This window comes from Pongo pygmaeus, chromosome 12, assembly GCF_028885625.2.
Source record: "Pongo pygmaeus isolate AG05252 chromosome 12, NHGRI_mPonPyg2-v2.0_pri, whole genome shotgun sequence".
In the NCBI taxonomy this organism is placed as follows: Eukaryota; Metazoa; Chordata; class Mammalia; order Primates; family Hominidae; genus Pongo; species Pongo pygmaeus.
In genome coordinates, this window is record NC_072385.2 from 130,615,424 (window position 1) to 130,640,558 (window position 25,135).

At 51.2% G+C, this 25,135-nt stretch overlaps 1 protein-coding gene across 2 annotated transcripts in view; it reads right to left on the reverse strand.

Annotated features, from left to right (window-relative positions):
• Positions 1 to 5,818: 5,818 nt before the first annotated feature.
• The window catches only part of TRAPPC12 (trafficking protein particle complex subunit 12), a 108,696-nt gene continuing 89,379 nt past the window's right edge, over positions 5,819 to 25,135 (reverse strand). For both annotated transcript variants that reach the window (XM_054476580.2, XM_054476579.2), the window contains 4 exons: positions 19,792 to 19,890; positions 7,536 to 7,636; positions 6,457 to 6,544; positions 5,819 to 6,169 (listed from right to left, as the gene is read on the reverse strand). In XM_054476580.2, the coding sequence (XP_054332555.1) occupies positions 5,927 to 6,169; positions 6,457 to 6,544; positions 7,536 to 7,636; positions 19,792 to 19,890 (531 nt within the window). In that variant the 3' untranslated portion in view covers positions 5,819 to 5,926. The remainder of the gene's footprint in view (positions 6,170 to 6,456; positions 6,545 to 7,535; positions 7,637 to 19,791; positions 19,891 to 25,135) is intronic.

The window sequence follows — 25,135 nt, forward strand, 5'->3', positions numbered from 1 at the left end:
GCCCTCTGGAACTTCCTGTCCCATCATGCCCCACACCCTCTGGAACTTCCTGTCCCATCATGCCCCACGCCCTCTGGAACTTCCTGTCCCATCATGCCCCACGTCCTCTGAAACATCCCATCCCATGCCCCATGCCCTCTGGAGGGTGAGGGCTGCAGGGCCAGCATCTGCCTAGCCCGTGGCAGCCTCAGCCCTGAGAGAGCAGCCCTGGTTGCCAGGAACCCAGAGGGCAGAACCCACACTGACCATTGACCATTGGCAAAGCAGTGGCTCCTCTGCAGGGGCTTTTACCTGTTGGTTTCTTTGGCACCATCCCACAGAAACTGAATGAGAGCCACAAATGGGCGCCACAAAACGTAACTTAAAGTTTTCTAGTAGCCACGTTAAAAATGTTCAAAGGTCATCTTAATTTTAATAATGTTTTATTTAATCTACTATATCTAAAATTACTATCATGTTAACACGTACTCAAAATTATTAATGAGATCTTTTACATTCTTTTAGAAGTGTTTCATAACATCTCTGCAGCAGCCACATTCCCCATGCTCAGTGGCGGCTCACAGCCTGGATGGCAGTGCGGTGTAGACACTTGAGCTGTGGGCAGGACTCTTTCTGGTCCTCGTGGCTGAGTACACAGTGCCGGGCCGAGTGGTGCACGCTGGGGGACCATGGGCCGGGCTGGTCCTGGCTCTGCACTGTCCCTGTGATCCTCGGGATGTTCCTCAGTGTCTTTTGGCGATAGTTCCTTTCCTGTAAGATGCGAGGCCGACAGCATCTGCTGCTAGGAGTTGTGAGGACCACGTGAGTTCATTTCAGTTGGGTGCAGCGCCGGCCTAGTAATCTCAGTGACCCTAGGTCGCTCAGCCAGTGACTGTGCCCACCTGCCACCATCAGAAGATGGTGGACTTGGGGGTCAGGAGAGCCCTTCCAGGACTGCAGAAGCTGGTCCTCGGGGGTCTTGCAGCAGATCCCGGGGGTGTTCCCAGTATGGGTGCAATGTACATGGGGGGCTCAGGACGGGAGGCTCATGCCAGCACCCGGGCCTCCAGAGCTGGCAGAAGGCACAGCCCTGCATGGCCAAGGGCGCTGGGCTGCGTGGAGAATGTGGGGGTTCTGTTGTTCTGCCAGCGTAAGCAGTTTACCAAACCATACAAAAAAAAGGATATGCAACAGGGACAGCATGTGGCCCACGAGGCCTTGAATATTGCCTCTGGCCCTTCACAGAACACGTGTTCTAGAAAGGAAATCCTATGCTGGCGGGCTAGGGGCTTGATGGGTGGGGACAGGGGTTCAGAACGTGGTTTGTCACTTCCTATGCGGGTGATCTGACAGGACTTCGTGGAGACGGTGGCGTTTAAGTGGCCCAAGAAGAACTGGAAGGATTTAGAGGAGCGGAGGGACGTGGCCTGGTGGGCGGAAGTCATGGCTGGGTGTCACAGGCTCTGACGGCTGCTGCAATGCAGGCAGGTGCCCCCCCATGCTTTACGGCCATCGAGTCTGCAAGTTATAAACTTGGTTACCCCCAGAACGTTGTTTAAACAGTACTGTGTTCTAGAACATGCTGAGATAGCATTTATGCAACTGATGCCAAGGTGTGGAACGGGTTAGCCCGGCTTTTTCCTCAACAATCCAGGAGGAGGACAGGGAGAAGGCAGCACTGCTCCTGAGCGGGTGAGACCGATTTCATCCTGAGTGATGGTGACAGTAGTAACTGATAAGAAATGAAATCACAGCTTTTTACACGCAGAGCTTGACAAACGGCTGACCCTTCCTCCATCTCTCGGTGCTCATGCTGGAGAGCGACGGGTCCTCCACTGTGGGGGGGGGGGGGGACGTGCTGGAGAGCGACAGGCCCTACTTCCAATCCTTGGTGCTTCTGCTGGAGAGCAAGGGGCCCTCCCTCCACTCCTTGGTGCACGTGCTGGAGAGTGAGGGGCCGCAGTCCACTCCTCGTGCTCCTGCTGGAGATCGACGGGCCCTCCCTCCACTCCTTGGTGCAAGTGCTGGAGAGTGACGGGCCGCAGTCCACTCTGCTCCTGCTGGAGAGCGACAGGCCCTCCCTCCAATCCTTGGTGTGCGTGCTGGAGAGCAACAGGCCCTCCCTCCACTCCTTGTGCTTCTGCTGGAGAGCGACAGGCCCTCCCTCCGGTCCTTGGTGCGCGTGCTGGAGAGCGGCAGGAGCTTGGCCTTCTTAGGGTGTTTGGGACCCCATCCAGCGTGGTTTTGCTTTAGTTCCCCGCCCAGGGAGAGGAGCTCGGCAAGCAGCACCGGGTTTATACTTGCTCATTTATTCAAAAGAAAGGTACTGAGTTTGAAAATGCACCAAGCACTGGAGAGAAGAGAAAGGTGAAAGGACCTCGGGGCCTGCCTGTAAGAGGCTCAGGATGTGGCTGGGGATGAGGCCTGGTGGCAACTCCAGCGCAGGAGATGAGGGGTCTGGATCCCACCGTTGGAGCACGCACGCAACCTGTCCACTCCCTCAGGACTGCAGAAAAGGTCCATTCTTGTATTTCTTTTTAAGTTGAATTAAATCCATCTCTAGCCCCTGCCTCTGAACTGATGGAGTCTGGCTGTTATTGGGCCTCCCTCACCTGCAACGGATGGAACAGAGCTTGGGGCTGAGGTGCTCCTGGAATGTTTAGTGCCTCTGCTATCAGGACACCCTGTGGCCACTGGCACACTGTCTGCCCACACAGTGCCCCCGACCAGCAGCGGAGCCACCCTCTCTCCACAGCCAGGGTTGGGAGCCCTGGGGCCCGAGTCCCTGGTCCCACGTGCCACAAAAGGCAGGACATTCTGGGTGCTGTCGCATCCCCGGAATCAGGGCCTGGACCCTGGTCAGAGCAGGACCTGCAGGTGACCCCGGGTGGGGCAGACCGTCTTCTGTCCTTGGTGGCAGAGCCGGCGTTCTCGGCGTCATGTTGCACATATATGCCTGAAGCCACGGGAACGCAGGGGCTACCTCTGGGCCTGGGCCTGTGGAGCAGGATCGGGGAGGACACACAGGTGGGCGTCTCAAGAACTGTGGGGTATACAGCCGAGCCCCTGCAGGTCTGCTCTCCCGGGCCTCGCCCTCGGTGCTGGGTGCAAGACGTGACAGGAAGGCATGGGAAGCTTCCCGGGGAACGCTGGAACTGGGTGTTTGAAGGAGGACCTCATGGCGGCAGCTCCAGCCCAAGCACTGCAACTGTGGGGCTGTGCCAGGAGCAGGTGCCGCGGAGCCTGTGTGGGTCCAGGGCGAGAGGTAAGGGGAATGTGGACGGGGCTGCACTGTCCTGGGGTTGAGGGCAGGCTTCATGGGGGTGACACTGAATAGGCACTAGGAAGGTGCATGCCAGGAGGGGTCCAGGCAGAGACAACAGGTGGGGGCACAATCCTCAAGGGGGCATAGAAGAGGCTGGCAGCGTAAGGCAGGACGGCGATGCCCACGGGCTCCAACGCCTGCTGCGTAACTGGAATTCTGTCTGTGGCCTCCGGCGTCTGACATGTGTTCTCACGCCTGCAGGAGCACCAGAAGCCCCTGGAGGGCCGTGCGGACAACACTGTCGGGCCAGCCCAGCCCAGCCCAGGCCCCAGCAGTTCTGACTCCTCTGTGATCAGAGGGTGGGGCTGAGGATGTGCATTTCCAACAAGTTCCCAGGAGATCCTGGCGCTGCTGCTTCGGGGACCCCACTTTGAGGACCACTGATCTAACACTGCCCCTCATGGCAAACGCGAAACGACTCCAAGATTCGGCTCCACCTTTGCCGCCTGGCACACCCTGGCCATTCGGTAACGATGCCATCAGGTTTATTGGCTTTTTCATTCTCCACTGTGCATTCCAGGGTGGGCATTTCCACAGTGGTGAGCCCATCAACAACTCAGCGACGTTCCCATTTTCCAGTTAGAAAATAAGCTTTCTGATGGTTAGCCATTCACTTCACTTGGCTGTAGAAAAGATTTCAGGGATGTCTAATTTATTTTTAACATAAAGAAAAGCTAAGTGTAAACTAGATAAGTTACAATTGTCCCAGACACTATAGACACTCACAGCACCGTTTTCCTCTTCTAGCAAAACAAAACAAAAAAATTCTGCAATCATACAGGCAGTAGGAAAAAAAAAATCAGCTGGACACCATGGCTCACACCTGTAACCCCAGCACTTTGGGAGGCCGAGGTGGGAGGATCACTTGAGGCCAGGAATTAGGGACTGGCCTAGGCAACATTGAGATCCCATCTTTATAAAAATAAAAAAAATCTGGGCGAGGTGGAGCACACTTGTGGTCCTAGCTACTCAGGAGGCTGAGAGGGGGGAATCGTTTGATCCCAGGAGGTTGAGGCTGGAGTGAACCATGTTTGCACCACTGCACTTCAGCCTGGATGGATGACAGAGTAAGATCCTGTCTCAAAAAAAAAAAAAAAAAAAAAAAAAAAAAAAAAAAAAAAAAGGAAGAAATAATCCAGGCAAGAAACGAGGCAATGATACTGTCACCTGGCCTGGCCTCATGCCAGCAGCATGGGGGTGGGGCTTGGGAGGGAGGGTGGATTTAGGCTTACCAGCTTACTAGGGAACCTTGATCTCTGTTTCGAATTTGCTGGGCTCATGTCTAGCTGGAGCCTGGGCACTGCTGTCTGCTTTCCTGCACAACTGGCCGGGGACCGCTCTGAGCCCCGGGCCTGGAAAGGACAGGCTCCATAATCCTCTGGCAAATCCTGCAAGATGCCTGCAGTGAGGTGCCAGGTTGCAGCAGAGGAAGAGCCTTGCACCTCATCCCTGAAGTCACATTTGAAGGAAGACCCTCAAGGTGAAGGGCTTCTAATTACATCTTCAGCTTTCTGGGCTTAACAAGTTTCATTTTTCTTTTTGAAGAGAAAGATTTTGAAACCTCCTTGGTGTCCAACAGTCCTTTTGGCTGTCTCACCTCTTTTTTCTTTTATTTTAATGCATAATTAACCTAGATGTCAGCAAATGGGCTGAGACTGTCTGTCTGGTAGATGCTGTGTTTGTATGTTTCTACTCCATTACAAAAATTAACAGAAATATGGCTTCGCTTTGTGCAGATGTTTATATCACAGTCTGTAAAATGAATTATATTTAAAACTATCCACAAAGCTAGATATTTAGAGAACGCTTGTCAGAATTCTTTCGTAAAGTGAAGAAATTTTCAGGTACTTTAAGTTCTTCAAAAGCAGGAATAACTGTGTAAACGTGAAGGCAAGAGGCCTTTCGGGCATGAGAGAACACATGAAAACACGTGTCTGGCTTCAAAACCGCCCCCAGCCCCTGCCTGCCTGTGTTTTACATGCTCTTCCTTTACTGGATTATGCGTCGTGGTTCCTGTTCCACTCAGCTCACTCTCTACGTGGAAGTATAAACTATGGGAGAAACGGTGATGGCCTCTTCTCTGCCACCAGGCTGGCAGGGGTCGTTTGGCTGGCATCAGGCTGGAGGAGGCTCGGACGGGTAAGACCAACGCACTTAGTTTTGGGTGTGTGGGGAGGGCAAGAGGAGCATGAGCGGCGATCTGTGGGGAGTGTCTTTCCTGTTGTAAATCCCCCTGTACATGCAGGTGCATGGCGAGAGGGTCTTCACACCTCCCAGCTTTTCTCTGAGGATGTCCAGAAGGAACGAGCAAAGCAGGATTGGCCTCCAGAATAGAGGCCCTGAGGCTGACTCCAGATTTCCCGTGTCTATGAGCTGTGTCCTCCCAGCACGCCTGCCCCTTGCGTTCATCAACAGTGGCCCAGCTGCAGGGACTGTGTGGCTGAATGCTGACCAACTGCGGGGCAGTCCTGGGCTGGGCCGTGGCTTGGGACCAAGAAGACACGCAGCCACACACCAGTGAAGCAGGAGTTTTATTGAGTTCCTCTGTGTCACATTAATACATTAGCTTCATGACATAGTTTCAAAGACCCGGGTCCTTCTGACGTAGTGTGTTGGAGGCAGCTAGGCCAGCTTGAGGCACTGCGTGTTAAAGCTGTCCCCTTCCTTGCTGGCAACAGCCTCCAGCAGGGCCTGTTTCTTCTGCATGCTCCGCGAGGACTCCAGCTCGTACATAGTGGTCAGGTTGAAGAGCACGCTCTCGTGCAGGTAGTGCCTGGGGTCCTGCTGGACCATGGCCTCCAGCTGCCGCAGGGAGTCCTTGAGCTTGCCCAGGTAGAGCAGACACACGGCAGCGTTGTTGTTGGCCTAAAGAGGAGCACACGCACAGGTTGGCCCACACAACCAGGACAGACGCCTGCCCGCTGCAGGCTGCATGCTGGGCCCTGTGTTAGGGGGCCTGGGGGTGGTGCAGAGCTGCTGGGTAGAGCCTAGGTGGCCCCCTTGGGTCACTTCCCCTAAGGGCCACGGCCACTGCCTGGAGCTGGTGGACTGGAGAGAGAGAGCGCAGGCCCCTGCTGAGACGTGTGTGGGTGTATGTTTCTAGCATCTGCGAAAAGCAGAGGACGGAGGATCCTGCAGCTTGGGGATCTTACCACTGCGTTTGTTGGATCCATCCTTAAGATCTCTGTGAAGAACCTGTGGGCTTCTGCAAAGTTATTCTGCCCGAGGTGAAGGAACGCTCTGTAACACAAGCAACGGTAGCAGTTAGCGGGGAAAGCCCAGGAGCTGCTGTTCCCCAACACAACCCACAGGGGCTTTGGAACCCACACAGACCCAGGTGTGGCCCTGCGTGTCCTGGGGTTCCTGATCTTCAGGCAGAGGTGGTGAGCTGCGTTTTGCATTCAGGCTCGCAAATTAAAGCCACTCTAGTTTTTATTTATTTTTATTTTTTAGATGGAGTTTTGCTCTTGTTGTCCAGGCTGGAGTGCAGTGGCATGATCTTGGCTCACTACAACCTCCACCTCCTGGATTCAAGCAATTCTCCTGCCTCAGCCTCCCAAGTAGCTGGGGTTACAGGCGACTGCCACCACACCCGGCTAATTTTTTGTATTTTTAGTAGAGATGGGGTTTCACCATATTGGCCAGGATGGTCTCAAACTCCTGACCTCAAGTGATCTACCCGCCTCAGCCTCCCAAAGTGCTGAGATTACAGGCATGAGCCACTGTGCCTGGCCAAGCCACTCTAGTTTTTATTAATTGAGATAGAGTAACTTCACCTAAATGACTTCCTGCTAAAAACGGACACCTGCTTCATTTACGCGTTCTGATCCTGGGTGCCGGCTTTGTCCAAGGCGTGTTTCCTCACGAACGTGCACTCGCACAACGCTGTGTGTTCTACCACAGAACACCAGAGCACAGGATCCAGAACGGCTGCTATGCCAGCAATGGTGACCTTTACGCACACCTAGGCTGAAAACGGGAGCAATACAAGGGCTTCTCTCAAGAACAAGGGGGAAATATGTCCTTAAAAATCAGCTTCTGTGACTAAAAGAACATCACTGCGATTCAAGAAAACACACGTGTACTCCTTGGGTCTCAGTTCTAAGAGACAGAAGGCAAGAGGAGATACAGAGAGAAGCGCTTTCTCTAGGGAGCTTTCCTACTCAGTAAGTGGGGCTTAAACACCTCTGGGAAATTTGAGAAAACATATATTTAGTTTTAAAATATTTACCTGTTCATTAAAACCATGATTTTACCCTGTAGTCCATCTAATTTGTGTGTTACTTTCTCAACGTCTTGGAAATACTTTTCAGCTGTTTTTATGTCTCCAATCTGCTTTGACAAAATTATTTAGTCAGTTTAGTTGACAAAAGAAATATTAAGTCTATACTCATATATTTAGTTCCCTAATATCATGTTAGAATATGAAGACATTTATATGTCAGGCAGAGGAAAACTTCAGTAACCATTTAATCATTTTTTAATAAAAAGGCAAAAGACATTTAAGATACAGTGGAATGTTAATGTTCTATATGTCAGAAACTAAGCTGCTAATATACACGCCTTATTTAAAAGTCTTATAGTTTAGTAATTTTTACCTTTTGGAATGAATTCTGGCAGAGCATTAGGTAAAATAAAATGAATAACTAATAAGATGAAACATAAAATACTTAAAATATTGGTATAATATGAGCAGGTCCTAAGTCAACTTATGAGTTACTTGTGGCTAGTAAAATGGTAGGTGCTGCCACATTTGCAAATTGCAAAGTAACATTTTGACCAAATAATATAGAATTCTACTGTAAAAAACAAGCCAAACCAAACCCAAACTCAAACCCACTCTTATCACACGTCAGGAGACCCACCGGCTGCCCGACTGAAATGCAGCCAGATGCAGCAGGCCTGTGGCTGAGGAGGCCTGGGGAGTTGAAGGCTGAGTGCCCTAGCCCTGACTCCTGAGGCCACAGCTTGGTTTTACAAAGGCAGACTCGGGTTTTCTTTCACCTCCAGAAGCATAAGGAAAGGAATAAATGATCTAAGGCTTACAATAATAGATACAAATTAAAGAAAAGTCCTATTATGGCCCAAGCTGCGCTCACGAGGGTAAAGAAAGAGTTGCTTTGTGTCCGGGGCACAGCCTGCGGGAGCCAGATTGCGACAGCGAGCTCTGTTATCATGGCAGCAGCAGAAACTTAACAGAATGCTGTCCTCTGTCCCGATGAGAAACAAGCTGAATGTGCGCGGCTGACCTCCATGAGGAGGGCTGGGGCACCCATCACTATCATCACTGAGCAGCCGAGTTAACTCTTAGACTGTCCACGCCAAGCATCTGTCCAGCATTAAAACAAGCCTGCTAACTTCTCAAATGACTGGTGGGGAGATGGTTCTCCATGGGTGTCATGTTTCTGCACGTCTTCCAAGCACAGACACTGACAGGGCCTTGTTCAAAGCATTTACACAAGGATGCCTGTTTAGAGGACAGCCTTGTAAGCTAAACTGCATCCCTCTGGGGCGAAGGGCGGGCAGCTCACCTCCCAGTAGCAAGGATCTGGGTGTTCTAAGCTCAGGATTCCTCTCCAGCCACACAGCCCACCGCAGGCATCATGAGGCCCTCGGTGAAGACCCTGAGGAATCAGGGCCCCGTGTCTGCTGGAAAGAATGCCACTCTGGCTGTACTGCTGTTGCTGTGCAATAAATATCCTTCCTCTCTAACGTAGGAATCTTACATTTTTTGCCAGCATCCATGAAAATGGCAGCTAACTCCACGGCTTGCAAATAGGATAACATCTCAGGCCCTTCACAACTGTTGCTGTTATCCCACAAAAGAAATACCATACGAGGAGGAAGAAAAAACAGAATGAAACAAGAGAAAACACAGGCGTGCACACACACCACACACTGAATGGCATCTGTCCATCGCTGCCCGTCGTCTGCACAGTCCGAAGCGGTTTGAAGCCCTACTATCGACTTCCCACTTGCTGACTAAAAAGAAACCAAAGGCAGCATGGGCTCCGTGACAAGGCCCTCAGCTCGAACGCCTGCATCTCCTGTCTAACAGGACCGTGTGAGATACTGAACTGAAGATGATTACAGCTCATCATCAAGACTGATCAAGATTAACGTGTGCCGGCGGCCGTGGCAAGCGTTTACAAGCACAGCTCGCCTGACCCTCACAACAGCCTGTGATGCAGATGCTGTCGCTAGCTTCGCTTTCTAGATGAAAAAGTCAGGCTTGGAAAGATGAGTCAATTTTCTGAGGTCACACAGCTAACACACAACAGTGTGGTCAACACCCAGGCTGCCCAACACCCAGACCATGTGCTGATCCTCCGCACTGCAAGGCCTCCTGAGGCTGGCATGGGACTTTACTCAAACAATGTCTCAGAGGAAGACAACAGAGAAATCTTGGGATATTCTTTGCTACCCACTGATCTTCCTGATGATTAGAAAGTAAGTTGACATTTTCAGAATTATTAAAATGTAATTAGGATATAAAATCCTACCGATTTCTAAAAGTTAGGAGCAACTGAAAAAATTAAACATAAAAATGCAATTAAAAATATTCCAGAATATGTAGAAAATAAATCAGTAAAAGACACTATTAAAAAGGAAATCCAGTGGCTGGGCATGGTGGCTCACACCTGTAATCTCAGCCCTTTGGGAGGCCGAGGTGGGAGGATCACTGAATTTCAGGAGTTCAAGACCAGACCAGGCAACAAAGTGAGACCTTGTCTCTATTAAAAAAGAAGAAAAAATTAGCCAGGTGTGGCCGTAAGCACCAGCTGTGGCCGTAAGCACCTGTGGTCCCCAGCTACATGAGAGGCTGAGGCAGGTGGATCTCTTGAACCCAGGAGTTCTGCAGTGAATCATAATTGTGCCACTGCACTCCAGCCTGGCAGACAGAGCAAGATCCTGTCTCACAAAGAAAAAAACAAAAAACAGTAAGTGTATAAACTAATCCAGAAAAAGGAAGCATAAACAGAAATGTAAAAGTAGAAATAGCTACAAGCAGAACAAGGAAACGGAAATAATGGTAAGAGCACTGTCTTTTACTCCGTGCAAATCCACGAGAAAACGGGGACCAAACAGGTGGCTTTCTAGAAAACTCTCAATTACCAAAATGGTTCCCAGAAACAGAAAAATCCTCAGGCACACAACACTAAGGCAGATTAATAATAATAAATTTGGAAAAGCACACAGTACACCTCATGTGCTCAGCAAAGGCAATTCTTAGGTGAATACTCAAACCTTCAAGTAATAGATCATTCCACATTAGTCAAGTTTTCCAGAGAGAGAAAGAAAGCTTCTAACTTATATGAAGACAGAAAACAGCCGCCATATCCTTTTGAGACGTCACCTGTGCACACGCAAACCAGACACTAACATCACTTATAAACGCAAAAACCTGGGGAAATTCTACTCCTGGAGCTCCAACCTTAAGAGCAACACATCGGCAGTGTTTCTGTGGGAGAAACTAGAACTGTGCGCTGGGTCTGGCCCTCCCCTCCTTGGGCGCTGTCAAGGTTAATACTGAGTGTCAATTTGATTGAAGGATGCAAAGTATTGCTCCTGGGTGTGTCTGTGAGGGTATTGCCAAAGGAGATTAACACTTGAGTCAGTGGGCTGGGAGAGGCAGACCCACCCTTCATCTGGGTGGGCACCATCTCATCAGCTGCCAGCACAGCCAGAATAAAGCAGGCAGAAGTTGGAAAGGGCAGACTTGCCGAGTCTCCCAGCCTCATCTTTCTCCCATGCTGGATGCTTCCTGCCCTTGAACATCAGACTCCGAGTTCTTCAGCTGTTGGACTCTTGGACTTACACCAGTGATTTGCCAGGGGCTCTCAGGCCTTTGGCCACAGGCTGAAGGCTGCACTGTTGGCTTCCCTACTGTTGAGGTTCTGGGACTTGGACTGGCTTCCTTGCTCTTCAGCTATTGTGGGACCTCACCTTGTGATCCAGAGTCAATTCTCCTAATAAACTCCCCTTCATAGATTCATCTATCCTATGAGTCCTGTCCCTCTAGAGAGCCCCAACTAATACAGGCACTGAGGGGTGGGGGAGAGCTCCAGTTCCTAGCTCCTTCACCTGCTTCTCTGTCACAGTTTTGGGATTCCTCATCACCTTGGTGGCACAGAAGCCATTACAGATGGGCAATGGCCATTTTCAAGTGTTCTCAAGGCGGAGTGTCCTGCAGTCCGTGGCTGTGAGCTGTTGAGTGGAGGAAGGCAAGAATGATTCTTCTCTGTGGTGCGGGAGTCAGATGATTTTAAACCATCCAAAGACAGAACAGCTATGTTAACAGCCACATAGCTTGCTAGATGATATTAAATCTGTAGTCAGCTAGAAAACCCAGTTCTTTTCATATTTACCACTGATCAACTTTAGTCACAGAAACACAGGTCTGAAATTGATACAAAAAACTCATTTCAGCTGGGCCCAGTGGCTCATGCCTGTAATCCCAGCACTTTGGGAGGCAGAGGCAGGAGGATTGCTTGAGGCCAGGAGTTTGAGACCAGCCTGGGCAACATGGCAAGACCCCCTCTCTACAAAAAACTTAGCTGGGCATGGTGGTGCATTCCTGTAGTTCCAGCTACTCAGGAGGCTGAGGTAGGAGGATTGCTTGAGCCCAGGAGGTCAAGGCTGCAGTGAGCTGCATTTGCGCCTCTGCACTCCAGTGTGGGTGACAGAGAGAGACCTTGTCTCAAAAACAAACAAAAAAACCCACCAGAAAAACCCTACCCAAAAACCAACACAGAAAACTTGTTTAGTCTAAATTTTTATGTTATAAAACACTCTTGTATTTTAAAGCTTATCAGAAAAACTGTTCCATTCCAACTGGGCAAATCCCCTCAGGCTAGTGTACATAAACGAATAAAAGAAAGATGCGATCTATTTCAGAACACCCTAGCTTCTCTTCCATGTTTTTCTTGAGTTCTCCTTCACCAGCTCCTCTTCCCGCCCCGTGGTGAGCACAGCAGAGCCGGCCCCAGGGGTCCTCTCCTTTCCCCGACCCCCCCTCACCTGCTATCTCTGCAGAACCCAAGGGCCTGCTGGGAACCAGGCAGGCTGTCAATGCATAAATTAGGCTGCATCCGTGCAGAAGCCTCCTCTACCAGACAAGCTTGACCCTGGCTTCCTTCTCTGTCCTTGAGGAATCCAGTGTAAGCAAGAATCCTGCTAAGTCAGTTTAGGAAAAGTCCCCGCCCTCGGTGTCTTAGCACCCGGAGATCCTACCGCCCTGGCCGGCTGTCAGCAACGATCCTATCAAGTCTGCTTGGCCAGAAACTCCTTCTTGATGCTTCCTCTGGGTAATTTTCCATCCAAGGACCCTGACCCTGACCCTGGTCCCTGGTTGTCAGTTCCCACCTGTCCTCCGTGAAGTCGGAGTTGAGTCCAGTTTCTCCCCGGCTGCACGCTAGTGCCATGAATCGTTTTTAATTTAGCAGCTGTAAGAGTTCTTTATATATTCTGGATGTAAGTCTCTCATCAAATACAGGATTTGCAATTAATTTCTCCCATTCCGTAGGTTGTCTCTTTACTTTTTCTTTACGGTGTCCTTTAAAGCACAACAGTTTTTAGTTATGGTGAAATCCCATTTACCTGCATTTTCTTTTTGCTTGCACTTCGGTGTCACATCAGGATGATGAGGCCTCACAGGGTGGCAGGGGCTGGGGGACGCTCTCCCCACTCTTTCCCTGACCGTAGCCAGCACACTCCATGGCTCAGGCTGGCAGCCAGAAGTCAGTCTCTTCTTTTTCTATTTGAAGGTCTCTGTTGAGCTATGGCTGATGTACAGGAACCTGCATGTCTTCAGACCGTACAACCTGAGGGATTCTGGTACGTGGCTGTGTGCGTAAAACCACCCTCCTGGTTGAGACGGTCAAGGTGCCCGCACCCCTCCTGAAGCCTGGGGTCGTGCCCCTCTGTAAAACATGCTCGAGTCTTTCCCAGCTTCACAGCGCCTCCCTGGCCCTTCCCTCCCTTCTTCCACCTCAGTGTCTCCCCACCCTGTCCTGGGTTCCTGCTCTCTGGGAACTCGGTCAGAGGTGACCTTGGTTCTTGCTGAGGTCCTCTCAGCCATAGCAATGAGTGGTCCTGCATCCCGTCCCCCTTCGTCCTGCCCGGGGCGGCCGGTTTATCCCAACTTCCCACCACTCCTGCAGTGGGTGAGGCTTTCTCCTGCCTGATCACCTTGGGCTCTGACCTTTGGTCCAGGACACTGAGGCCTGGGACTGGCCACAGACACTGCAGAACCACTCTGCGCTCCACTGCCCCAATGCCAAGCACAGGCGCCTCATCTGTGCTTGGCTGCTGGACTTGTACCTGCGCACCACAGCTACTTTCCCAGTCCAAGTGAGGATCTTCTCAGACCCAAGTCCCAGTGAGGACCCTCTAAGACCCAAGTCAAGATTCTGAGGAGGTGGAATCTAAGTTGGAGTGAAGTAATTTTAAGAAGTATGAATATAACGCTTCTTCGGTTTGAAGATGGATTGCTTCTGCCCTTCCTTAATTTAGATTATGTGAGAAACTCCTCTGGAATACAAACGTCTCCAATCTCGCTTACAACACAGATTTCCTTCAGAACTGGAAATTCTCACTGGGCCCCACTCTCTGTCCTCCTAACCCCCAGCCCCCTTTCTGTGTGGAGGCCCCGGTGCTCTAAAGGAGGCTCTGTGTGATGAAGATGAAGGGACTGTGGAAATGATCACAGCAGGCATGTGAGTTTTAAACACGGCTGTCACCTGGCTGGCGGGCGCGCTGACAGTTGGCAGGGAACGTGGCTATGACAGTTCCGCCCGCGGGACGAGGCCGAGCTGGGAGTTGGATCCTCCCTTATATGCAGGCATTCAACCCCAAGTAAATTCTGTAATTTGAGCCAGGGTTTCCAGCTGGAATGTGAACAGCACACAAACTGAACAGGTGACCCTTTGCTCAGTGCCCAGAATTATGCTATGAATTTCTTGGAAAGAACAAGGATTGCTATTCAAAAGTAGAATACATTTTGAAATATTAAAATTGAAAGTCAGCTCCTCGGAGCCCTAACACAAAGCGAGGGCATCTGTACCATCCTTGTATTTGCCAGTGTATCTTCTCGTATGACCGGGCAACTGTTGGTGTGGTAAGTGAGTAAGCTTCCTATTTTTAGCTCGCATATTTCAGAGGCACCTACATTCAATGCAAAATTTTAAACACAAAGAGGAGGTGCGGTGACAGTGTTCTCAGCCCAACTGTGTGGGATCATCTAGAACCTTGCTGTCCGTCCACCCCTTTCACCTCTGTCCGGCTGGGTCATCTCTGGAGTTAGCATGGTTCCTTTATAGCACGTTTTCCCAAAGGTGTCTGCATATTTTGTTCTAGTAAAATCATTTTTTTTCTATTTCCACTCTTTAGAATTAAAATGGAAAATACTTCCTTTTTGATTAGTGTTTGCTTTTCACTGCTCTTGTTTAAATTTTCCCAAGCTCAGAAAAGGAAGGTGGCTGTATGTATCTTTCTCAGACTCTGCTACACACACTCACACACAAACAGAAAAGAAAGCTGAGGGTGCAGGTGTTCAGCCCACTCTTTTGCCAAGTATTAGATGACCTAAACATTCAGAAACGTTTGAGGTTGCTGTTACTGATTTGGCGACGGCACTGGTAGAGGCAGGATTGGTCTGTTTTCCATGGGAAGATTCACACTGCAGTGCCCACTATCAGCTGAGAGGGTGATCAGGACACAGTGCAGAGTCCAGAAGGAATGGCAGGGGGACAGCATGCAGTGCAGGCCATCATTTGCCGGGGCTGCGAACCATGCACAGCAGCGCCCTGGGACGCTGGCCTGGAAGAATGGCCTTTTGGCGTGGGTCCCTGGGGAGGGGCACGTCAGCTTCCTTGTGGAACAGGGCGTTCTTAGGAGCTGGAAATCTGCCTTCTCTGCAGAGAAGCTCTGCCTGTGCTCCCTCCTCACTAGGGCTGACCCGGAAAACCACAGTTCTCGCAGCAGTGCCAGGCCGTGAGCAGAATGGGCCTGGCTACGTGGGTCCCTCTGCCTTTGTGCTTTGCCAAGCGTTTCCCTACCTACCGGGGACACTTCCTAGCTTTCTCCCCGAGACTCAGCATCAACGCGATGTCCACCTCATCTCCCACCTTCAATGCTGATGAAACGCAAATCCTCCCTGGTCTGGAGATAGCATTCAAGAGTGTAGAAAATGCCAAGCCTCCCTTGTATCTCCATGCACATAAGAGTAGAAACGAATCTCAGGGAAACGAAATCCATCTTATTCCACGCGTGTTTAGCTTTGTGTTACATGACTTCAGATGTTACAACGTGATTTGTAAGGGATGCTCATGACTGCTGCTGGCCCTGCCTTCCCCGATTCTGTCCATTTTCTACCTGTTAGGGGTCCTTTCAAGGAGGAACCAGGAGGCCTACATTCCTACTCTTGCAGGAGGGGCAACCCCGCGGCCTGGGCCCCCAGAGAGATGCACGCATGTAAGATGACATGGCCTGAGGAAGCAGCGGGAGCAGGAGGCCGTGTGGGGGACCTGGGTCTTCAGGGTGGGGACGAGACTCTGAGATGCCAGGCAGAGCTGGCAGTGCTGTTCTTGCTGGAGGGGCCTCTGTGACATGCTAGGGCATCCTGGCTTTGTGGCTCTAGAATGGCCTGTCTCTGGGCCCTCATGAAGATTCCCTGTGCTACTGTCAGTGAATAAACTTTTTCTGCTTATAGCAGCTACTGCAGATTCCACTGACTGCAACCAAAACCTCGTCCTGTACTTTCTAAGCACTTTCGGTATGATTTTACCATTTGACGGACAGTTACTAATATACGTATTTCTTATGAAATTTACCCCTCTGACAGCACAGCACACAGGTGCTGACAGTGTATGTGATACTTCTTTGCTTCTGTACAGTGGCACCAACTCATTTCAGAATGGCTCACACACAGCCAGTTTAGAGGCCATATAATTAAGATACAGGTACTGATGAGGTGCTTCAGGGAGAAGAACACTGCAAGAGCTGGAAGGCACGTGCTTTCTTGAAAGTGACTTCTCTGAGGGCTGTTCCTCCAAGAATCTAACCATGGCTGAACACTCTGAGTTTAAAGTACGCATTGAGCGCTACGTCCCTTCGGAACAGAGCTCTCTGCTGGCTTTTACATGTTCAGTCCATTTGAGTTCTTACTCCTTAAAACAGAACGCAGTCAATTCTGTCTACATTTAGTTGAGGCGTTTCTGCTGGACTCGAGTCCCAGTTCATCCCCCTCTTGTCCTGCACTACTGACCTCACATCGACCTCGATCTGACTCCATGCGGCGTCTTCCATGCTGTGCTGAGATGCAGCATTGGGGGTGAGCAGGGTGCACCGGCAGGAGCTCTGAGGCTGGCGCGTGGGGTATGAGTGTCCGGATGCATGCGTGGGGACACTGCTTTTGCCCCTTCCTACAGCCCATCCTGGAGGGCCTCGTGCCCATCTGTGCACTGGAGTCACTCTATGGGGTGGATGCCCCGCCGTGGGAGTGGGGCTTCCAAGGGCAATTCTGAGCACACGTACTTTTGCTGTGACCTGGGAATGCCGCCCTTACACTTGGATCTGTGAGGAAGCGGAACAAACACACCCCATCTTCAAGACACAGGAAAGACAGCAAGTTACGCTTACAGCGCTCCTGGCATGTCCCAGGCAGGACACAGAGGATTTCACATGGATAAACTTAATCATCTACACACGACGATGATGACTGTTCACGGCAGGCGGTTGTGGTGGGGGGACTGACACCATGAAGGTGAGATAAACTGCTCAGAGCCACGCCAGCCTGAGCAGCTGAGCCAGGGTCGGGTCTATCTTGTTCCAAACCCCAGCTCCTGAGCCCTATGCTTTTATCCCCCATAGACGCCTTGGGGAAGAGGGAAGGGAGAGCTTGCTGAGAGGGCTGGGGTGACTTTAGAGAAGTCCTTCCAGTGAGCCCTCAAGAATGAGCAGGGTTTGCACAGGCAGAAAGAGAAGGGAGTTCTGAGCAGCAGGAACAGCCCACGAGAGGTCAAAGCAGCAAGTGTGGTCCCGTCTGGGCAATAGCAAATCAACTGTCTGGTGGGACTAAGGACATGAGGCGAAGAACACTGGGCTGGAAAAGGTTAGCTAGGGCTCTGAATGTGAGCTTTAAGTGTGGGCTCACCTGACAGACCACAGTGCCCCAGCAGGACTTCTGACCAGAGACGGCAGGGTGGAGTGTACTCCCGGAAGGCTAATGGCAGCTGCGCCCAAGATGCGGGACGAGGGACGTGCTGAGATCTCTGGCAGCTCAGCACCACGTGTACACACAGGGTCCCGCCTCTGCAACCCTCTGCTGAACCCAGTGGAGATGAGGAGGCATAAGCCCCAACACAGGAGAGGGCTGGAGAGGGCGGGTCCAGGTGATACAGGTGGTGCACCCAGGAGGGTTTCAGAACTGGGTGAGGGTCTGCTGTGTGCTCGGGCACCCACTGGGCTGATATGTGGTCATTCTTGCTGATCACAACGGTGCTCTTGGGCCTCGACTCCCACAAATGGCTGTGTTCTTCAAGGGCAAAACCTGCCTGCTTCATCCTTCTTCCGAGATCCAGCATCTTCAGACAACACACTGACCTGCCGAAGCCGGAACTTACTGGGGCCGGGTTTTCTATATGCGCAGATGGCAATGCAGTCGTCAGCTGCGCGAGGCTGTCTGAGAAGTTCTGTAGCAGCCATGGCACAACGTCTTCAGAGATATCCCAAATGGCTAGGTATTGCAATCTCCATTTCCTTTAGAAAAACAGAATTCAGAGACTTTGCTCTTCAGCAACAGTAAAAATACCCGTGAGCGAGGCCTGATAAATAATTTGCAAGAGATGCAGATCGAACGGCACTTGTGTGGGGTGTTGGTGAGTCCAGTCAGCCTGGGTGCTTCCGTCTGTTTCTCCATTCTCCTTTGGCAAAAGCTCTTGCCCACAGCGCCGCTATCACCTCCCTGGGTCCTCAGAGCAGCGAACACCGAGGGCTTCCCTTGCAGCCTGTTTAGCACATTCCATGCGCCAGATGGGGCTTAAATCACACTGTGGAAGCTGAGCCTCCCTCCTGAGACTCCAGCCTCATTGCCAGAGCCCTCACTGTGGTCAAGCCAGTGGCTTCCCCTGGAAGGAGAAGCACTTCCAGATGCAAAAGCAATTCAGCATCTACTTCTCAAGTTGTGCAAAATATGACTCTGAAATAAAATTTCCGAGATTGTCTCCAGGGTAGTGAGGAATCTCAGCGGGCCCAGGGTACTATTTCACTATGATAACCAGGGGATAGTGTTACACATGAGGCACCCCGGAGATCCTGGCCACACGGAGCTTTCTCACACAGGCGACGAGGGTTGCTGCAAGCATCCCAGTGCAGGCAGGAGCCGATGCCCATGGTAGCAGCTCACGTGTCACGCATCTGTGCCTGCCCCAGGTTATTCAGTGACAGTCATCTGCTGTGCGCACCACAGGGGCCCGTGGACAGGGCTGTCCTCCACACTCTCTGGAGTCCCATGTGGACTTCCACAAGCAGGCGGCGTGCAGGAGATGGTGTGTGCACGTGTGCCTACGTGTCAGTGCACGTGTGAGCAACTGTGTGGGGGAGAGGAGTAGCTGTTAGCTCAGAGTGCAGGCCCTGACTTCACAGAAGCCCTGTTCAAATTCTAGCTCCCCCATTATCTACGTGGCCTCCTGAAACAGGATCTCACTTAACCAGGAGACCTCAGTTTGCTGATCTGTAAAACAAGCCAGTCACATCGTGAGGTGAAATGCTCAGCGCAGGGCCTGGCTCACAGTGAGTGGGTGCCTGTGGAAGGTCTGTGCTGCTTCTCCCCCCTCAGCCGTCCCTTGCTTGTGCCTCCTTTCCCTGGCCCAGGTTTGGGACATGACCTAAGACTGAGGGTGAGAGGGGCGGAAGCTGCCCTGTGCTCGGCCTGCAAGGGTGGGATTGACAGGGATGTGGGCGGGACTCATCACTCCCCGTGACCTCCCTGTCACCAAATATTCCAGGAAAATGCATTCCAGCTTCAAGGACATTCTTAGCAAAGGGGGTCCTGCCGAGCTTTGTGCATTACTGAGACCACTGTTCAGTCTGGACTTTGTCTGTCCAGCAAACATGATTCAAGGGTTATTTCAGGCAAAATATCAGCGAGTGACTATTACGGGCTAAGCTGAACTAAGATTCCTCACGGTTTAGTCAGTGCTTTCGTAACTGCAGCAGGATAGTGTCTAGAGTAACTCGTTTCAGTGTGGCTGCGATGACACTTTCTGTGGGTTCACATTTAGCAACAGGCACAAAAGCCAGCAGGGCCTCCCACAGTCAAACCAGAACTTCTGGAAAGAACCCACCCTTTTCATGGTCACACATTTGAACTGGAATATTTTCTGCAGTCTTTCTTATATTAAAATGATTAAAAGCAAACAGTCGCCCATCCGAGCAAAGAACTATCATAAGGCCTTTCTGGCTCATGTCTGACCGTGCACAGGTACCTGCAGGGAAATCCGGCCGATGCCGCTGAGCAGCTGGGGCTCTTGCTCTGGGTAATACTTGATAACCGAGTGATACGCCTCCACGGCGAGCACATAATCCTGCGGGAAGAAAAACCCAACGTACTTTAGAGCTGAGAACAGCACTGTGGGTTTCACACGTGTAGAAGAGCACAAGTGCATACAGACACGGTGTAGAGAGAGGACACGCTGACACAGGAGCTGGCGGGGAAGCTGGAAACCAGCACACGGTGCTCGGCTGCGAGGGGGTGGCTGCTCCCCCAACTGCAGTCGGGCCGGGATTCTGAGCTGTGTGCATTGTGCTGGCCGGGTCCTGCCTGTCACCGGGGGCTGTCGGGGTTTAGTTGGGCCTGAGGGTCTGTTTCCTGCTTCCATCTTCTAAACAGCAATTCATATTTCACTTGGACTGTACCTAACTCTCTTTCCTGACAAAGTTATTATGTGAGTTGGTGAACGCTGTCTCATCTCCATCCTCGAAATACACAAGCCAACTTTTTAAAGTGTCTCTTAAACGTTTTCTATGCTAGAAACTAAGGTCAAATCTTTACATGTAAAGAAAAACCACAAAACAAGTTTGCCGAGGCTGAGTATGGCGATGGAGGTCGGCCTTGCAGAGCAGAGTGCGTGAATGTTGTGTGCTCCGTGTGGCACGCATGAGACCTTCCCGTTTGAGAGACAGCTACGGGGGAACATTTATGAGCGCTGTGCCAGCTGCCGTGCTCAGGGCATCTGGGTTCTGCCAAAGGCCTTTGCCGGACTCCTCATCGCTCTGCCCTGTCTGTGGTGGTCTGGCCCGCGGCCCCTCCTCAAGGACGAGGCCTGGCAGCACAGTCTCACTGTCCATCTGCCCACTCACGCTGGCCCCTCACAGGCGCTTGGTGGATGCTGAGTGGACCCAGTCACCCTTTCCAGGTGTGAGCAAAGCGGTCTCAGTGCAGGAAGGTCTTGCCAAAGTCACGTGGGACACAGTGGTAGCTTGTCTCAAGTCCCTAACAAACCCGGGCTTTCTCCAGGATGACAGTGATCGCCACATTTATGGAGCGAGCTCTGTGCAGCAGGCCCTGCGCTAAATAATTCCCTGCATTTTCGCACTTAGCTATAAGCACACGGTCAGCAATAACTATGGCCACCAATGGTGTTTTTCTTCTTACTTATTCATCGTATAATCCCAGAAGGTACTTTTATTTCTTTATTCTTCTACATGTTCCATTTCCTCCAAACTGGGACTGGAGTTACTAGCTTGCTAATTGGGATGTTACAAAGAAAGACAGACAAGTACAATTCCAGTTTGGTAGGAAGGAAAAAAAAAAAACCAAAACGACTCTCTCCAGTCTAGTACCTTCGAGTATAGCTCATTAAAACTAATTTTATTCAAGGCCTGATGCTCATGAGGAGCCAGACAGCACATGCCTCGGTCTCCTTTCCCACGCCTTCCTGCTGCCTGTCTCTGCTGTCTAGTTGTGCGAGTGCGAGCATGTGTGTGTGAGCGTGTGTGTGAGCGCAAGCATGTGTGTGTGCAAGCATGTGCGTGTGTGAGCACTGTGTATGAGCGTGAGCGTGTGTGTGAGCACATGTGTGTGGATGTGAGTGTGTGTGTGAGCTCCCTCACACAAGGGAGGGCTTTGTGACCGGGGATGGGGGCACTCGGGGTGGCTGAGGTTGCAGCTGGGACGGAAATGGCACCCCAGATGCAGCTGTGGGGCCTGCACATCCTGGGCTGGTCCTGATCTGAGAAGTTTAGGGGAGCAGTCCTGCTTTCCAACAGAGGCTGCACTCACCAGCTCGCACCAGCTCGGGGAAAAGTAGCAGCTGCCCCCCTGGGCTTCTCTGGGGAAAGAAGTAGGCTTCCGAGCACCCATCATGCTGGGCAATGTCTGTTCTAATCCCACACATGTCCCACCTTTGGTTTCAAGTAAACAAAAGGCAGGCTTTGACTTTGTTATCAGCCCGGCAGTGTCACTGGGTCATTCCAGTGCCCCACTCATGCCACTGACGCTCCAGGCTGAGGCGGTCACCACGGAGAGCGCAGGGTGGGGGATGGTGGGGGTGCAGCACTCACTGCTAGTGGGCGATGCCGTGGCCAGCCACATCACCCTAACCACTCTTTCAGTGCTCGGGGCCAGGGGTCAGTGTTTCTGAAGATAATCTAGTATGACAAAAGACAGGTTTTTAAAAAACCAAGCCATGATCCTTGATGGGAAGTTACTTTAGGCATGGCTCTTCCGGAAGAGCAGATGCACAGGCTTAGGAGCCAGGCGAGAGGAAGCTGGATTCCAGGCCAGGGGGCAGGCGGCAGAGAAGGGATCTCGGGGGCCCCTGCACCGGCCGGCAGCCACTCCCACCAGCTCAGCGACAGCAGCGCTCGCCAGTCCCTCAGGTGTGAACAGCACACGTGCCTGTGTGTCCCGGCTGCAGCTGGGGGAAGAATTCTGGTGCACTTCAGGGGGCCATCGTCAATACACCAGATGAGGATTTGGGATTGTGTTACAAAGTTTCCTTAGGTTGACTGTTACTTAATGACTTCATTTACTGAAGAGGAAACACAGCCCTTTTCAGATAAAATGGCCAAAAGAAGCTCCTAAAGAGAGCTTAACCTACTCTCCAGATCATGTAGATTTGGCTTTGTAAAGGACATGAATGACTTGCTTCCAGGGACAAGTCTATTTTAGCTCAATCTTCACCATTTCTTTTCAGCAGCCACATGTGTTTACAGGCTGTGAAACTAGATTTACAACCATTCTGCAACCAGAAAGGACTTCTGCAGTCTAATTTCAGCAAGACGGAAGGTAGCTGATGCAGCTGCGTGCTCCTTTCCATCATGTGTGGAGCCACGGCGGGTTCTGATGTGCAGACTGGTGAGCTGTGGGGACACCAGGAGGGAAGTGGCCTCCCAGGGGCACCCGGGGGAGGGGGGGCCCAAGCCACCTAAGGTGGCAGGCACCTGCATCCATATGGTCTGCCAGTGCAGGTGCCCTAAGGCTACAGTGAGGCCTAAGGAGAGGAAGCAGTATTTAAAAAGTGAAGATAGTGACATTTTCAATGCTTTATAATACATGCCACTGTGCATTATAGCATATCATGCAGATTTATCCAGGGCTAAAACATATGAATACATTTCATTGTTAAGAAGTTAAATTGATATTTATTTCACTGTAATAAAAATGTTATTCAAGATAATTAAATGGTTGATTAAATAACTCATTGTTAGCCCATACACATAATTTAATTAACAGGATACCCCGTATTAAGATCACACACTGTTGCAATGCCCTGTACGCTCACTAGATGGCAAGAGAGTGCATATGCTTGGATTGGCTTTAATTGCAACATTTTTTACTCCTTTTTTTAACTCATGAAAATGAAAGCTTAAGCTGAACTTTCAAATTAAATCACGTCCATTGTAAAAGTATTTTTGAAATGCAATAATATGTTCTGTACTGAGTCCCAGCAATACAGGAAGAAGACTCACATTTGGAGCCTGGTGGTGGTGTTGCCACAAAGAAAAGCCCCTTCCATCGTTTTCTATTAATGTGTCTTAAGATGCAAATAAAAACCCACCAGTGGAACAGGGAACTTTCCTCCCTGGGGAGTTTTAGCCCCATGATTAGTGAAACGTCAGTCCTGTGAATTTATAATTGGTTCTTCATGTCTTTGCATAAAAGAATGTTCCGGCAAGCTGGCGACTTTCAGGTGAAGCTGACAATGCCCTCAGCGGGTGGAGGCCTACTGCGGACCGCCCAGACTGCCAGGTGGGGGTGTCAGGGCTGGCCACAGGCAGCACAGGGAGAATGGCCTGTTTTGGGAGGCAGAGGGGTCAGGCCGGGTGCTTCGGGGTCACCTGGTTGCTGGCCAAGCCTTGGGTGGCGAAGAGGCCACCAGGGCAGGGGAGCGGGAGGGCCTACTTTTCACTCCCACTCGGAGGTGGGCAAGCCCTGCTGCAGAAGCCAGAGGGGGCTGGAGAAGGGAAGGCGGTGGGTAGGAGGAGGGTGAGGACCAGAACAAAGCGACTATGCGGGCCACCTGACCTCATTGGGAATATCTCAGGGGTGGCAGCGGAAGAAAAACCTGCTCTGAGCAAAACCACAGAACGTAAAAACCATAATTTCCTTTATCCAGTGTGTTGAAGGAGAGGAGAGAGCTGTGTGAATGTCAGAGCTGGGAGGGATTTCAGAGATCTCAGATCTATGCCCTTATTTTAAGGAGGAGGCTGAGGCTTGCAGTAGCATGAAGCTGCGTCACGGTCGCTTGCTACCGAGGACGAACAGGATGCCCCGAGTCTCCTTGTGCGTCCAGCTTGACATAGATACAGAAGCGCAAAGGCAGGAGCCCTGCGCTGGGCACTGGGGCTGCGCTAAAGCTGGGGTGCGGGCTGCACGTCTTCCTGATGGAATGCCTGAGCCACTGATGGCTGTGAATCTACACCCGCACCCAGCCTGCTCGGAGCAGTGCCCGGGGTCACAGTCACCTCTGGGGATGCTGCAGGGTCCGTGCATAAAGCAGGGCTGCCACTTCAGGGTTCATGACAGAGCCCGTGAGCACAGTTCTCTACCTGGTAAACTGCCTGCTCTGCCTTGCTGAAAATCAAGCTCAGGAATGACCTTGGACACATGAAAGCCGCATGGGTGTGGGAGTTCTGATCGCTGTCTTAGAACAGCCCAGGAGGTGTTACGAGCACTGCTCCGGAGCATCTGCTGCTAGCTGATTCCTGCAGCAGCTCTCAGTATGCACAGCTGGCTGCAGGGCCGCTAGCTCCACACAGGGTACCCTGACGCCCAGTGTGGGAGGTAAGCCAGGTGTGGGGTGCGTTCCAAACAAAGAGAGGAGCCAAAAAACACCGTTGCACAGGCTGGCGAGAGCCAGGAGACACGGAAAAACAGATGACAGCCTCAGTTCAGCTCCTTGATTTCTAAGCTGTTTCCCTGGGGGCTGAGAGCTCTGGGGTGACGTCCTAAGAAGGTCTTGTGGGGAAGCCTGTCTTCAGGTGTTCTAAGCATCAATCATAAAATCAAAACTATCAGGTGAAAACAACACCCTCCATGAAGATAGGGAGAACAAAGGACACCTTCTGGGGATGGAGTTCAGAGAAAAATGGGGGAAAATGAACAATACTTTTAATTAAATCATTTAGACCCACATTTAAATAATGAAATCTGACCATCTAAATTCTACATTCTGTTGAAATTTCTTGCAGTAGAAATGAAAGTAAATATAGCCCCATAATGTGTCACTGGGCTCCTGTTAAACCAGTACTTAGCTGGCTTCTCTGCACGGCCTGTCCCTGCCAGCATCTATTATACCAGTGGCTCCCTCACGGCTCCCACCGACC